The 16,480-nt window shown below is 43.4% G+C and overlaps 1 protein-coding gene across 1 annotated transcript in view; it reads left to right on the top strand.

The window, feature by feature from the left end:
• The first annotated feature begins 863 nt into the window (after positions 1 to 863).
• GUCY2C (guanylate cyclase 2C) overlaps positions 864 to 16,480 on the top strand; it is a 576,500-nt gene continuing 560,883 nt past the window's right edge. The window contains exon 1 of the mRNA XM_044302403.1: positions 864 to 1,065. Coding sequence (XP_044158338.1) covers positions 864 to 1,065 — 202 coding nt within the window. The remainder of the gene's footprint in view (positions 1,066 to 16,480) is intronic.

A 16,480-nucleotide genomic window follows, 5' to 3' on the forward strand; every position in this document is an offset into this window, starting at 1 on the left:
ATCTCTATGACACTCTAAGATCAGTGACCACTTCCATCTGAGAACATCCTGCTTGTAGCCTCGCAATGGCAAGGTACTGTTGATCAATTGTTTGGTGTCTTCTTGGTCTCATGATGTCAAAATGTGAACAGCATGATGAGGAGGACTGTTTGAACACCAATTCTAATTGAACCAGGAAATTTGTTGGGCAATTCATGGATCAAACACCTGTTCTGAATTTTGCTGTTAAGCTCCTTGTTAGAGAACAGCAAGTTGTGAAAAAAGTACTTAAACATTGAACAGTTAGATGTGTGCATTCAAATGTTTAGAGAAGACCACATTAAGTTCACCTATAAAGGTTAGAGTGCATTTTAGGTTTTTAGGTTCATTCTGAAATTTCACCAAGCCAAAAATCCCTAACTTTTTAAACATGATTTGCTGTAATTGCGTTCAAGAGCTTGGGGGGGGGGCAAACATTTATTTTAAAAAATTACCAAAAAGAGATAACATCTTTTCCTAAAAAGTATGAGTCATAGGAGATTAGATAGTGTTATATACCAATTCATCAGGGCAATTGGAACCACTTTGGTTTTTTTTAGAATCCATTCTGGTCCAAACCAAACTTTTTCAAAAATTTGTTGAACCTGACCAAACCAAATCTCAAAAGGTTCACTCATCTCTAGATCTTACCCATCTCTGTACTAGTATAGAATACAAATACAGAAGCAATCTTTCTGTTATCTACTGCTGTTAATGTGTGACCAGGTAATTCTGAGATGGGAGTAGAAGGAAGTTTCATGTTATCACTGCTCTCTTTCACTGCATTTCTGTTATGCTTTCAGTGACATCCTGGAAAAGTCCTAATAGATTATTGTTGAAGTAAAATGGTGAAGACGGTGATATATCTGTTCATATCTATTCTATGTCTGCCATCCCTGGTGATTTTACAGTGCTCCAATGGCACCTACACTCTTAATATGATTATACTGAATGACACTTCAACAGAATGGAATGTAGAAGCTATTAAACTAGCTGTAGAACTTGGCGTGTCAAAGCTCAAAATTGACCTGGAAAAGGAAGGTATGAGTTGTACATTTTATCCTACTGTTTTTTATTTATTGTCTATTTAATATGTGCGCATGATCACAAAACTTCTGTGCAAATGAATTGTATAGATTTATGAATTGTCAAAATGCAGAACAATGCAGTTATGTATGTGACTCCTGATGGTATCCTTGGGAATTTTTATTGAACATATGCAAGATACATTCATATTAATTATGACTTTTATCATAAAAAGAGTTACTGTACTTTCCCAATTTTATGTAAGTTTGTAATTACACATCCAGGCGCATCAATAGAAATATAGAAATCAATGACTTCTCTCCAAAGACCCTTTCAGTTTTTTTTTCAGGTTTTTAGTTTACAAATGAATAAAACATAAGCTGAACCAATAACCAGGTATAGTTCAAATACTCCTTGATAAGAACACTGAGGGAAATGTATAATCTGCGGTTATTTTTGTGTCAGTTGTAAGTCTGACTTTGCTTTGTATGCCTGTGCCTAATTTATAAATTGACACACCGTAATAATATATTTGGTGTGAATGCAATGTGGTTTACACCTATATATATATAAAGTACATCAGGGGTTGCTTGGTGTGGAGTTATGACTTTTTTGTGACTTTTGCAAAACTTGCTCATTTTCACCTTAAGGACCAGGCCATTTTTTGCAAATCTGACCAGTGTCACTTTATGTGGTGATAACTTTAAAACACTTTGACTTATCCAGGCCATTCTGAGATTGTTTTTTCGGTACATATTGTACTTCATAACACTGGTAAAATGAAGTAAAAAAATAAAAAATGTATTTATAAAAAAATACCAAATTTCCCAAAAATTTGTACAAAACTACAAATTTCAAAGTTTCAAATTTCTCTACTTCTATAATACATAGTAATACCTCCAAACATAGTTATTACTTTACATTCCCCATGTCTACTTCATGTTTAGATCATTTTGGGAATGATATTTTATATTTTGGGGATGTTACAAGGCTTAGAAGTTTGGAAGCAAATCTCGAAATTGTTCTGAACTTTTCAAAAAACCAATTTTAAGGCTGGGTTCAACAGGCAAGAACCAATGATTCCCTATGGGAATGGTTCTCACCTGAGCGTTTTAAAGCACGTACGATCGCGCTGTAAAACGCCCGACGCCCCAAGAAGTACAGGAGCTTCTTGTCGCGCGTTCCGGGAACGCGCGACAATGGGTGTTCGCTTGTTCCGGAGCCGCGATTGTAAACGCGCATACAATCGCGCATAAAGAGCGCTCCATCCCGAACGCTCAGGTCTGAACCCAGCCTTAGGGACCAGTTCAGGTCTGAAGTCACTTTGTGAGGCTTATATAATAGAAACCACCCAAAAATTACACCATTCTAGAAACTACACCCCTCAAGGTATTCAAAACTGATTTTACAAACTTTGTTAACCCTTTAGGTGTTCCACAGGAATTAATGGAAAATAGAGATACAATTTCAAAATTTCACTTTTTTGGCAGATTTTCCATTTTAATAATTTTTTTCCAGTTACAAAGCAAGGGTTAACAGCCAAACAAGACTCAATATTTATGGCTCTGATTCTGTAGTTTACAGAAACACCCCATATGTGGTCGTAAACCATTGTACAGGCACACGGCAGGGCGCAGAAGGAAAGGAATGCCATACGTTTTTGAAAGGCAGATTTTGCTAGACATTTTTTTTTTGACACCATGTCCCATTTTAAGCCCCCCTGATGCACCCCTAGAGTAGAAACTCCATAAAAGTGACTCCATCTAAAAAACGACACCCCTCAAGGTATTCAAAACTGATTTTACAAACGTTGTTAACCCTTTAGGCGTTCCACAAGAGTTATTGGCAAATAGAGATGAAATTTCAGAATTTCAATTTTTGGGCACATTTTCCATTTTACTATTTTTTTTCCAATTACATAGCAAGGGTTAACAGCCAAACAAAACTCATTATTTATGGCCCTGATTCTGTAGTTTACAGAAACACCCCATATGTGGTCGTAAACCACTGTACGGGCACACGGTAGGACACAGAAGGAAAGGAATGCCATACGTTTTTGAAAGGCAGATTTTTTGACACCATGTCCCATTTGAAGCCCCCCTGCTGCACCCATAGAGTAGAAACTCCAAAAAAGTGACCCCATTTTAGAAACTACGGGATAGGGTGGAAGTTTTGTTGGTACTAGTACATATGGTACATATGATTTTTGGTTGCTCTATATTACACTTTTTGTGAGGCAAGGTAACAAGAAATAGCTTTTTTGGCCCTTTTTTTTTTGGGCTATTTACAACATCATGTGGTATTTTTATAGAGCAGGTTGTCATGGACGCGGAGATACCTAATATGTATACTTTTTTTATTTATGTAAGTTTTACACAATGATTTAATTTTTGAAACAAAAAAAAACATGTTTTAGTGTTTCCATAGTCTAAGAGCCATAGTTTTTTCAGTTTTTGGGAGATTATCTTGGGTAGGGTATGATTTTTGTGGGATGAGATGACGGTTTGATTGGCGCTATTTTGGGGTGCATATAACTTTTTGATCGCTTGCTATTACACTTTTTGTGATGTAAGGTGACAAAAAATGGTTTATTTAGCACTGTTTTTATTTTTCATTTTTTACGGTGTTCATTTGAGGGGTTAGCTCATGTGATATTATTATAGAGCTGGTCGATACGGACGCGGCGATACCTAATATGTATACTTTTTTTATTTATGTAAGTTTTACACAATAATATCATTGAAACAAAAAAATCATGTTATAGTGTCCCCATAGTTTTTTTATTTTTTGGGCCATTGTCTCATGTAGTCTCATTTTTTGTGGGATGAGGTGACGGTTTGATTGGTACTATTTCGGCATACATGCGACTCTTTTGATCACTTTTATTTCCTTTTTTGGGAAGTAAGTGTCACGGACAGTGTACAGGAAACAAGACAAAGCAACATGCATATATGACTCACTGGATCCAAAGCTAAGGAACCAAGGGGAGACCCCTGCACAAGACCTAGCACTTTCCCTGGCTGCTCAGCCTATGCAAAGATCCCAGAGGTGGATGGTTGCATATCCACGTACTTCGACTATATAACCCTTGAACACCCTACAATAGTGAGGGGACACGACCACCGGCTCCCTACACCAGACACGGAGGGAGTCAGGGTCACCTGGGATCCAGCAAACAGAAAATAACAGATGAAAGTACAGCACTTAACTTTAGTAGCAGACTGGGAAACAGGATCAGCATGCACACACACTCCAGGAAGAAATATAAGCCGCCCAGTAATGCATCATGGGGAGGAATTTAAAGGGAAGCAATCAGTCCAACTACATGACAGCTGAGAGAGGCTAACGAGATGAGGAACTGAACAGCACAACAAAGAAAACTCAAGGAGGAGGTTCTGAAAGGCTTCTGTCAGAGCTTCTCAGCTGTCTGGTTGTGACAGTACCCCTCCCTCTACGAGTGGACTCCGGACACTCAGAGCCCACCTTCTCAGGATGGGACCTATGGAAAGCCCTGATGAGACGAAAGGCCTTAATATCCGTCACTGGGACCCACATCCTCTCCTCAGGACCATAACCCTCCCAATGAACGAGGTACTGGAGAGAACCGCGGACAAGACGAGAATCCACAACCCTAGAGACCTGAAATTCAAGATTCCCATCAACCATAATCGGAGGAGGAGGCAAAGGCGAGGGTACAATGGGTTGAACATAAGGTTTCAATAAGGACTTATGAAAAACATTATGGATCTTCCAAGTCTGAGGAAGATCAAGACGGTAGGCAACAGGATTGATGACAGATAGGATTTTGTAAGGCCCAATAAACCTAGCACCCAACTTCCAGAAGGGAACCTTCAATTTGATATTCTTGGTAGACAACCACACCAGATCACCAACATTCAGGTCCGGACCAAGCACACGTCTCTTATCTGCCACACGCTTATATCTCTCACTCATGCTCTTTAGATTATCCTGAATCTTTTGCCAAATAGATGACAAAGACGAGGAGAATCTGTCCTCATCAGGTAAACCAGAAGACCCCTCTCCCGAGAAAGTCCCAAACTGCGGATGAAACCCATATGCACCAAAAAATGGTGACTTATCAGAGGACTCCTGACGACGGTTATTTAAAGCAAACTCAGCAAGGGACAAAAAAGAACACCAATCCTCTTGATTCTCCGCCACAAAACAGCGCAGATATGTCTCCAGATTCTGATTGACGCGCTCTGTCTGGCCATTCGACTGCGGGTGGAAAGCAGAAGAGAATGACAACCAAACCCCCAAGCGAGAACAGAAAGCCTTCCAGAATCTGGAAACAAACTGCGTGCCCCTATCAGAGACTATATCTGAAGGAATACCGTGCAATTTGACAATGTGATCAATAAATGCCTGCGCCAGCGTCTTAGCATTGGGCAAACCAGGAAAAGCACCATTTTGCTAAAACGGTCCACCACCACCAGAATCAACGTCTTCCCCGAGGAACGAGGCAGGTCCGTTATGAAGTCCATGGACAGATGTGTCCAAGGACGGGAAGGAATGGGTAAGGGAAGGAGATGACCTGATGGCCGTGAATGAGGGACTTTGGCACGAGCGCAAGTCTCGCAGGCTGCCACAAAACCCTCAACCGACTTACGAAGCGCAGGCCACCAGAATCTCCGAGCGATGAGATCCAGTGTGGCTCTTGCCCCCGGGTGCCCAGCAAGGACCGTATCGTGGTGTTCTTTAAAAATCTTGTGTCTTAAAGCGAGAGGCACAAACAACCTCCCAGTAGGACAAAGATCAGGAGCCTCTGACTGGGCTGCCTGCACCTCTGCCTCCAATTCAGAAAAAAGAGCAGAGACCACCACACCTTCAGCCAAAATGGGAACCGGGTCTTCAAAATTCCTGCCTCCCGGAAAACAACGTGACAGGGCATCTGCCTTCACATTCTTAACTCCAGGGCGGAACGTGACAACAAAATTAAATCTTGAAAAGAACAAAGACCATCTGGCCTGTCTCGGGTTCAGACGCTTGGCTGACTCCAAGTAGGTCAGATTTTTATGGTCGGTAAACACGGTAATAGGGTGTCTGGCTCCCTCCAGCCAATGGCGCCATTCCTCAAAAGCTAATTTGATGGCCAACAATTCCCTATCTCCCACATCGTAATTTCTCTCTGTGGAGGAGAGTTTTTTCGAGAAAAAGGCACACGGTCGCCATTTGGCAGGAGAGGAACCCTGAGACAAGACCGCACCCACACCCACCTCAGAAGCATCAACCTCAACTATGAAGGGTAAAGAAATATCAGGTTGCACCAAGATGGGAGCGGAAGCAAAACTCTCCTTGATATTAGAAAAAGCCTTGCGCGCCTCTACCGACCAAGAAGAAAAATCTACCCCCTTTCTGGTCATATCAGTGAGTGGTTTAACAATAGAGGAATAATTCAAAATAAACTTCCTGTAATAATTGGCAAAGCCCAAAAAATGCATCAGCGCCTTCTGATTCTCAGGAAGCTCCCACTCAAGCACAGCGCGGACCTTCTCGGGGTCCATGCGAAAACCAGAAGCGGAGAGAAGAAACCCCAGAAATTGAATTTCTGGAACCGCAAACACACAATTTTCCAGTTTCGCATATAATTTATTCTCCCGCAGAATGAGCAAGACCTGACGTAAATGTTCCTTATGAGTTTTGAAATCAGGAGAAAAAATCAAAATGTCATCCAAATACACTAATACAAATTTTCCCATCAAATGATAAAAAATGCTGTTCACGAAATGCTGAAAAACGGCTGGGGCATTCATCAAACCAAAAGGCATAACCAAATTTTCAAAATGGCCCTCAGGGGTATTGAAGGCCGTCTTCCATTCGTCCCCTTCTCTGACCCTGACCAGGTTGTATGCCCCTCTTAGATCTAATTTGGAAAAGACTTTAGCCCCAACAACCTGGTTAAACAGGTCCGGGATTAGAGGAAGCGGATAAGGGTCACGAATAGTGATACTGTTCAGCTCCCTGAAATCCAGACAAGGTCTTAAAGAACCATCTTTTTTCTTAACAAAGAAAAAAACAGCGGCAACAGGTGACTTCGAGGGTCGTATGTGTCCTTTTCTCAGACTCTCAGAGATATAAGCACACATAGCGATCCTCTCAGGTTGGGAAAGATTGTATAAACGAGATTTAGGCAGCTTGGCGCCTGGGATGAGATTAATAGGGCAATCGTACTCCCTGTGTGGGGGCAAATCCTGAACTCCACTCTCAGAGAAGACATCCGAAAATTCAGAGAGAAAAGATGGTACAGTCTTAGTAGCAACCTCAGAAACAGACGTCGTGAGGCAATTCTCTCTGCAAAAGTCACTCCAACCATTTATTTGCCTCGCTTGCCAATCAATGGTGGGATTATGTTTAGTGAGCCAGAGTAGCCCCAACACTAGAGGAGAAGGCAAACCGCTAAGGACGAAACATGACACATCCTCAACATGAGCATCACTCACAATTAAACGGATATTGTGAACTATGCCCTTTAATGATTTCTGAGAAAGTGGAGCGGAATCAATAGCAAAAACAGGAATATCCTTTCCCAAAGTGCACACCTGGAAACCATGAGTTATTGCAAATTGACTATGAATGAGATTGACCGCTGCTCCACTATCCACAAAAATCTCACAAAAAATGCTCTTGCTCTCTAGCGCCACCCTAGCAGGCAGGACAAAGCGAGAACTACAAGCAAACGGAAAACCTTCAATTTCCGCCTCAACCCTGCCAATAGTAACAGACGGAACATTTTTAAAAGATTTTTTCCTGTTTGTTTCTTTATTACTCCCAGAAAACTGCCTGAATCTCCTAGAGGGACAAACATTTGCCAAATGATTTATACCTCCACAACAAAAACAAACCCTCCCATGCGAGCTGAATCTTCTATTGTCAGAAGCAATCAACCCCAGCTGCATGGGCTCCTGCTCAGAAGGGGCTGACAGCGACCGAGAGCCCAGCGCACAGAAAGAGACCGCTGCACTGTCCTGGGACTGAGTATGACAGGAAGGAGATATCTCTCCTCTCTCTCTAAGACGCCTGTCAATACAAACAGCCTGAGACATAGCAGAGTCCAAGGAAATTGGTCTCTCATGAAAGGCAAATGCATCTTTCAATCCCTCTGAAAGACCATGGCAAAATTGACTTCGGAGTGCAGCATCATTCCAACCAGTATCAGCTGCCCATCTCCGAAATTCTGAGCAGTATATCTCTGCGGATTGTTTACCCTGGCATAATAGACGTAGTCTAGACTCAGCCAGAGCAATACAATCCGGATCATCATATATCTGACCCAGGGCTAAAAAGAATTCATCCACTGAACGGAGAGGCCGTGCCCCCTCCGGCAGCGAAAAGGCCCAAGACTGAGCGTTACCCCTGAGCAGTTATATAATGATCCCCACCCTCCGTTCCTCATCACCAGAGGAATGGGGAAGAAGGCGAAAATGGAGTTTGCAAGCCTCTCTAAAACGCACAAAATTTTCACTACCCCCGGAGAACGTATCCGGGAGCGAGATCTTAGGCTCAGAACAAACTCCATGAACGCAAGCTGAACCGGTCACTTGAAGCTGAGAAAAAGTCTTACGAAGATCAGCTACCTCCAATGAAAGACCCTGGAAGTGTTCAGCCAAAAGTGAAACCGGATCCATGCTTGAGACAGTTTGGGCGGCTTATAATGTCACGGACGGTGTACAGGAAACAAGACAAAGCAACATGCATATATGACTCACTGGATCCAAAGCTAAGGAACCAAGGGGAGACCCCTGCACAAGACCTAGCACTTTCCCTGGCTGCTCAGCCTATGCAAAGATCCCAGAGGTGGATGGTTGCATATCTACGTACCTCGACTATATAACCCCTGAACACCCTACAATAGTGAGGGGACACGACCACCGGCTCCCTACACCAGACACGGAGGGAGTCAGGGTCACCTGGGATCCAGCAAACAGAAAATAACAGATGAAAGTACAGCACTTAACTTTAGTAGCAGACTGGGAAATGGGATCAGCATGCACACACACTCCAGGAAGAAATATAAGCCGCCCAGTAATGCATCATGGGGAGGAATTTAAAGGGAAGCAATCAGTCCAACTACATGACAGCTTAGAGAGGCTAACGAGATGAGGAACTGAACAGCACAACAAAGAAAACTCAAGGAGGAGGTTCTGAAAGGCTTCTGTCAGAGCTTCTCAGCTGTCTGGTTGTGACACTATTGCTGTAAGTCTGTAACATGAGTCCTTCGAACCATCCGGGTCTAGTGTTTCCTTTTTGGCCCCTTTAGGCTATCCTCACGTAAGCAGTTCCACTGCACCTCCACTGCTAGTGTTAGGGGTCACTATCTGCTAGCCGATCCGATCACAAGTATAGGCACGGCAGACGCCGCATTTGTGTGAGGGGAGGCGCCAGCTGCGGCTACATAAGTTGGGGGCCGCGATCTCCATAGCGATGCGATTCACAGGACGTCATACCCTCCCACCCATAGCCCTTAGCTCTCATATCCTCCATCCTAAGGTGGCCCCCTTTAAGCTATCCTCACGTAAGCAATTCCGCCACACCTCCACTGCTAGTGTTAGGGGTCACTATCTGCTAGCCGATCCGATCACAAGTATTGATTGTCAGACTAATAAGTGGCTCATTGTGAACAACCTGGGAGCAACAGCAGTGCAGTGTGGATGTGGAAAGGGTACGGTACGGATATACTGGTATATAGTGGTATGTGGCCGTGTCAGGAAGCAGGGGTTGTTACCCCCTACTCGGGGAATGCGGGCACGGCGCAGGGCACGGGTTCCCCTTCAGCTCGGTAGAACACCTGGTGCCCGAGGTGCGGGTACGCGCGTGTGCGCATGCGCAGTACGCAGGCTGCGCGCGTTCCCAGGAGCATAGCGTTCCTGCATTATCCAGCTGTCAGGTGTGAGCCTTGCTGGGGGAGGTTCCCAGTACACACCTTCCATCCTCCTCGTCTGCCATTGGTTCCCGGGGAGGGAGGCCTCCTGGTCGCCTTAGGGACCAGGGGGTGATTCCTACCTTCCCTGGCTATAAAGACCTGGCCTAAGCTCTGGCTCATTGCTGTTATTCCACCTTATGGTGAACACCTAGCCTCCCTATGGATCCTCCTATTTGCCTGTTGTTTCTTTGTATCCTTCCCGGTTACTGACCCTTGGACTGTCTTCCGCCTTGAACCTTTGCTGCCTGCCTAGACCCGGATTGGACATTGACTACCCCTCTTGGATTATCCCTAAACTTGTACCGCGTTTCTGGGCTGTCAGCTGCTTACTGCCAGTGGGTTCCTCACCCCACTACTGGCTCTCTGGGACGTTTGACAGGCCGCAATATGGCAGCAGCAGCAGGAGCAGTAGAGCATGAAACATACAAGACTGTCTATGGGTAGCAATACCAGTAGTAGTAGTAGTAACAGAAGAGAATAGGCAGCCACAACCCAACACATTTACTGTAAGAAAACAAGTAAATTATAACTGAAATCTACCCCAGCTCCTAGCTGGTTAAAGCAGCTGAACAATGTCATAAACGGCACCAACATTTGATGCAATTTGGTGCAGCTTGCGTGCATCTAGCTTGATTACGGCCATGGCTTATTGGAAAAGGGGTGTGGCTTGTTAGGAAAGGAAATGTTCTAATATGTGATATTTAAAGCTACCACAATTCTGGCACAAAATGCTGTCTCAAACTAATCCAACCAATTATACAGAGCTGTACAAAAGTATCTATCCCTGCACCACATTAGTCATGCTGCCTGAGCCATATTATTAGGAAATGAGTATGAATATTGTTTAAATGTATGTTTATGAGACAATTGATAAAAAGATTTTTGCCAAAAATGAGTGAAAATGCAATAATAAAACAATTGCCCCCAAAGGTGACCATAGCGTTAACCTTTTCCTGACCACATTTACAGCAAAAGTCAGGTCTTTAGGCAAGGGCTACATGACGACATATGTCGTGCAACAATTTTTATAATGATAGTCTATGGTGTCGCACTGCGACATGCTGTGACAAGCATGTATTTTTCTGCAACTGTCGCGTTGCAGTGCGCAGTGTGACACCATGGACTAGCCTTATAAAAATTGGTGCGACATCAATGTCGCACGACACATGTTGCAGTGTAGCTGAGCCCTATGTGTCGAGCCGTCGTGTAGCTCTAGACTTAAAGATGGTGCCCCGCTCAGACGCTGAGCAGGTGCCATATTATGACATTGTCCATAATATGCGATAACTCTGATCACAGATATTTAACCTCTTAGATTCCCTGGTCAATTGTTACCATGGCATCTGAGAGGTGAAATCCCAAATGGCTCCCCAGCACTGAGATCGGAGCGGTTCAGTTGCTGTAGCAGCCTTGGGCCTTCTGAAGACTCTGAGGCCTGCCAGAGCAAGGTTCCTTTGGAGCCCTGCATGTGGCAGGGCTCCATAGGAACATAGTGAATCTCTGTAAGGCTGTAATTTTAAATCATTGCAGTCTATGGGAGAAGAGTCAGACTATTGCTGTGCCCTAGGTGCACTTAAAATAAGTGAAAAAAAGGTTTTTACAAATATAAAAAAACTATGGAAAAAAATAATCAAATCACCCCTTACTATTGAAATTCAAAAAATTACCAAATGCCAAAATGATATTAATAAAAAACTACAGATCTCCCCACAAAAAATTAGCCTTTTCACAGTCCCGTCGATGGAAAAAAATAAAAACTTATAGGGATAAGAATATTGCAATGCAAAGATGATGTTGGGGCTCCTGCCTGGTGGTGGTTGGAGAGGCTAACAAATAGACAATTGAACTCAATAGTGGACTCAAGAACCAGGCCAGTTGGTGTAAATAAATGTCTCTCTTTATTAAAATTCACAATAGGAGCAGTAGTATATCTAACAATAACAAGCAGGGGCGTAGCTATAGGGGAAGGGGCCCCTCCCAGGAGGAGGGGGGAATGGGCCCACCCAGGAGGAGGACTAAAAGATGTTATTGTCAGGACCCCCTCAACAGTTTTAAACAATGACATTATATACAGTGATACTGTAGGAAATGTATTGAGCAGTTGCCAGGCCTAGTCTGAGAGTACAATTATGACTAGCCACAAGAGTGGGAGTTGCAATGGGAGTCGGGGGTTGCGAAAAAGTTGCTCAACAGGAATGATGGGGATTATAGCACTTCTCTCTGTTTCTCTAAACTCTCTTTCTGCAGAACCTTTAGCTGGCAATAAGGTTCTTGATAAACATGTTTGCAAATTTCAAGACTGAGGAATGCTAACAGAGCAGCAATGTGCATGCACCACTACTTGGAAGAGATGACAGCCCCTCACTGCTCAAGACCTTTGATGTGAGAGATCACTCTACATGTTAACATGTTTTTGTCACGGCACGGTGTGGGTAAATAACTCCACACCGACCACAAGAGGCAAGGAAAAAGGCACTAGGCCTGGAAACTAGGGAAAGGGGGAAAGGTCACCACCTAGTGAATCCCTAAGACTGAGCCCTGACTACTATAACTATGAACAGACTGTCACACACACAGGGGGTGGGGAAGTGACCACTGAGCTCCACCCGCACCCCTGTCCCTGCCTACTTGCCTCGCAAGTCCTAGCGACAAGGGACAACTGGTCGACAAACCCTTAGCTAGGAAAGTGCAGGGAAGACAGACAACACATGCAACAGAGTAGTCAAACAAGCCGAGTCAATAAACCAAGAGAGCAGTAAGGTACTGGAGGAGCAAGCAGAGGGTCGTCAGGAGAAGCCGAAGTCAGAACCCGGTGGGAAGGCCAGGACAAGGGATAAGATGGACGGGAAATCAGAAGCCAAGCAGGAACAATAAACCGGGTAAGTATATTGCAGGAATGACTTCAATAACAGGCAATATGTGGCTAGCAGATTGCCTGTTTAAATAGGGTGCTAGTGGAGTCATGTGACGTGGCCAGCGTCACATGACTCCTGGGTTCCAATACAGCCGAGCGCCGAGCGCACTCAGCCCCAGAGTGGTTACCACGGGAACGGGCAACGCCGGGCATGCTGATGATGTGAGTGCGCCTCGGCCGCCCCCGAGCTGGCACTCAGGACCGTTCCTCCGGTCCATAGCCTTTCCAGTGCACCAGGTACTGTAAAGAGTTACGGACTCTCCTAACATCCAAGATTTTGGAAAACACAAACTCCTCAGAATCATTAACCAGTACGGGCGGCAGAGCGGACTGTGAAGGAACAACAGGAGTAATATTTTTTTTTAAGCAGAGATTTGTGGAAGACGTCATGGATGTGGAAAGATTTGGGCAACTTCAATTTAAAAGATACTGGATTAATTACCTCCGTAATCTCGTACGTACCTATAAAGTGAGTTGCAAACTTTTTGGAGACAACCTTAAGAGGCACATTTTTAGAAGATAGCCACACCTTCTCCCCAACCTGAAAATCCCTTAGAACGTTTCTTATTTGCTTAGATTTTTTTTTATTGTTTTGAGCTTTTTCTTGGTTCCACTGAACCCGAGCCCAAACTGTGCACAGTTCTGACGAGACTTTATCCACAAGGAGACGGATGGCCCAGAGTGAAAACGAGGATGGAAACTGTCATTACAAAAGAATGGGGAGACACCAGCGGAGGAATTCACATGGTTGTTTATCGCAAATTCTGCGAAAGGAAGGTACTTAACCCATAACTGTTGATCAGAGACATATGAGCTGAGAAACTGTTCTACAGACTGATTAAGTTATTCTGTATGTCCGTTACTCTCAGGATGATAGGCAGACGAGAAAGACAATTTGGCACCTCTGACAGAAGGCTCCCCAAAATCTAGACACGAACTGGACATTCCTATCAGACACAATGTTCTCGGGAACACTGTGCAAACGTACAATTTGTTCCACAAATACAGAGGCCAGAGTCTTAGCATTAGAAAGCTTAGCAAGAGGAACAAAATGTACCATCTTACTGAACCTGTATACCACTACCCAAACCACAGTTTTACCCTCGTGATGGCAGGTCCATGATGAAATCCATAGAAATATAAGACCAGGGTCTACTGGGAATGGGTAGGGGTCTCAGCTCACTAGCAGGGTGAGTTCTAGGGGGTTTTAGACTTGGTACACCAGCTCTTTACTATTCTTGATACCAGGAAGTCCAGACACAACAGAATCATGACAACAGCTAGAGACGGAAATGTTCAGGAACAAACAACTTATCTGTTGGTGTGGGTGCCGGGGCCAGATATTGTTCAGCCTTAATAAGAGCTGTAAGATCTTGGGACACGGCTGCTAAAAAGACTTTAGCTGGCAATATGGTTTCAGGCGGTGCGTCTATCGGCTGAAACGCACAGAAACTCTGAGATAGAGCATCTGCCTTCACGTTCTAACTTCCTGGCCTGAAAGCTATGGAGAAATGTAAAAGTGTAAAAAAAAACAATGCCCATCTAGCTTGACGGGGATTCAACCTCTTATCAGACTCAAGAAACATCAGATTTTTTTGATCAGTAACAACGGTAACACAATGTTTTGCCCCCTCAAGAAAATGCCTCCACTCCTCAAACGCACATTTAATGGCCAGCAATTCACGATTCCCCACGTAATAATTTCTCTCGGTTGGAGAAAATTTTCTGGAAAAGAAGGCACAAGGCCTTAAATTGGTAAGACTAGCGGGGCCTTGTGAGAGGACCGCCCCTACTCCGTCCTCGGAGGCCTCCACCTCCACAATGAAAGGTCTCTCTTGATCTGGCTGAATCAAAACAGAAGCGCTACTGAAGGCCTTTTTAAGAGTTTCAAATGCTTTAGTAGCTTCAACAGACCAGTTATTTAGGTCCGCCCCTTTTTTTGTAAGGTCAGTCAAGGGCCTAGCAATTATCGAAAAATTATTTATAAATCTACAGTAATAGGCCAGTAAGCCTGACATCAATAGTGGGGAATTTAATGGAAACCATACTTAAGGAGAGGATTGTGGAACATCTAAAATCCCATGGATTGAAAGATGAAAAACAGCATAGGTTTACTTCAGGGAGATCATGTCAAACTAATCAGATTTTTTTGATTGGGTGACTAAAATAATAGATGGCGGAGGTGCAGTAGACATCGCTTATCTAGACTTTAGTAAGGCTTTTGACACTGTCCCACATAGAAGGCTTATCAATAAATTGTACTCTTTTGGATTAGGCAGTGGTTGATGGACAGACAACAGAGGGTCGTAGTCAATGGAGTATATTCAGACCATGGTCTTGTTACCAGTGGGGTACCTCAGGGATCTGTTCTGGGACCCATATTGTTTAATATCTTTATCAGCAAAATTGCAGAAGGCCTCGATGGTAAGTGTCTTTTTGCTGATGACACAAAGATTTGTAACAGGGTTGATGTTCCTGGAGGGATAAACCAAATGGAAAAGGATTTAGGAAAACTAGAGGAATGGTCAAAAATCTGGCAACTAAAATTTAATGTTGATAAGTGCAAGATAATGCACCCGGGGCATAAAAACCCAAGAGCAGAATATAAAATCAGCGATACAGTCCTAACCTCAGTATCTGAGGAAAGCTATTTAGGGGTCATTATTTCAGAAGACTTAAAGGTAGGCAGACAATGTCATAGAGCAGCAGGAAATGCTAGCAGAATGCTTGGGTGTATAAGGAGAGGAATTACCAGTAGAAAAAGGGAGGTGCTCATTCAGCTGTACAGAGCACTAGTGAGTCCTCATTTGGAGTATTGTGCTCAGTACTGGAGACCATATATCCAGAAGGATATTGATACTTTGAAGAGAGTTCAGAGAAGAGCTACTAAACTGGTACATGGATTGCAGGATAAAACTTACCAGGAAAGATTAAAGGACCTTAACATGTATAGCTTGGAAGAAAGATGGGACAGAGGGGATATGATAGAAACTTTTAAATACATAAAGGGAATCAACAAAGTAAAAGAGGAGAGAATATTTAAAAGAAGAAAAACTGCTACAAGAGGACATAGTTTTAAATTAGAGGGGCAAAGGTTTAAAAGTAATATCAGGAAGTATTACTTTACTGAGAGAGTAGTGGATGCATGGAATAACCTTCCTGCAGAAGTGGTATCTGCAAATACAGTAAAGGAGTTTAAGCATGCATGGGATAGGCATAAGGCCATCCTTCATATAAGATAGGGCCAGGGGCTATTCATAGTATTCAGTATATTGGGTAGACTAGATGGGCCAAATGGTTCTTATCTGCCGACACATTCTATGTTTCTAATAATTAGTGAATCCTAAAAAACGTTGTAAAGGCTTTAAGAACGATGGCCTTACCCAGTCCATAATTGCTAATACCTTGCTAGGATCCATTTTAAAAGCATGAGGAGTGAGAACATACCCGAGATACAATAATTTTTGTACCCCAAAAACACATTTCTCTTGTTTGGCAGCCAATTGATTCTTCCTCAAAACCTCCAACACTTGTTTAACATGAGACACATGACTCTCAAAATCAGGGGAAAAAAAAATCAA

The sequence above is a fragment of the Bufo gargarizans genome, chromosome 7, assembly GCF_014858855.1.
Source record: "Bufo gargarizans isolate SCDJY-AF-19 chromosome 7, ASM1485885v1, whole genome shotgun sequence".
NCBI classification, from domain to species: Eukaryota; Metazoa; Chordata; class Amphibia; order Anura; family Bufonidae; genus Bufo; species Bufo gargarizans.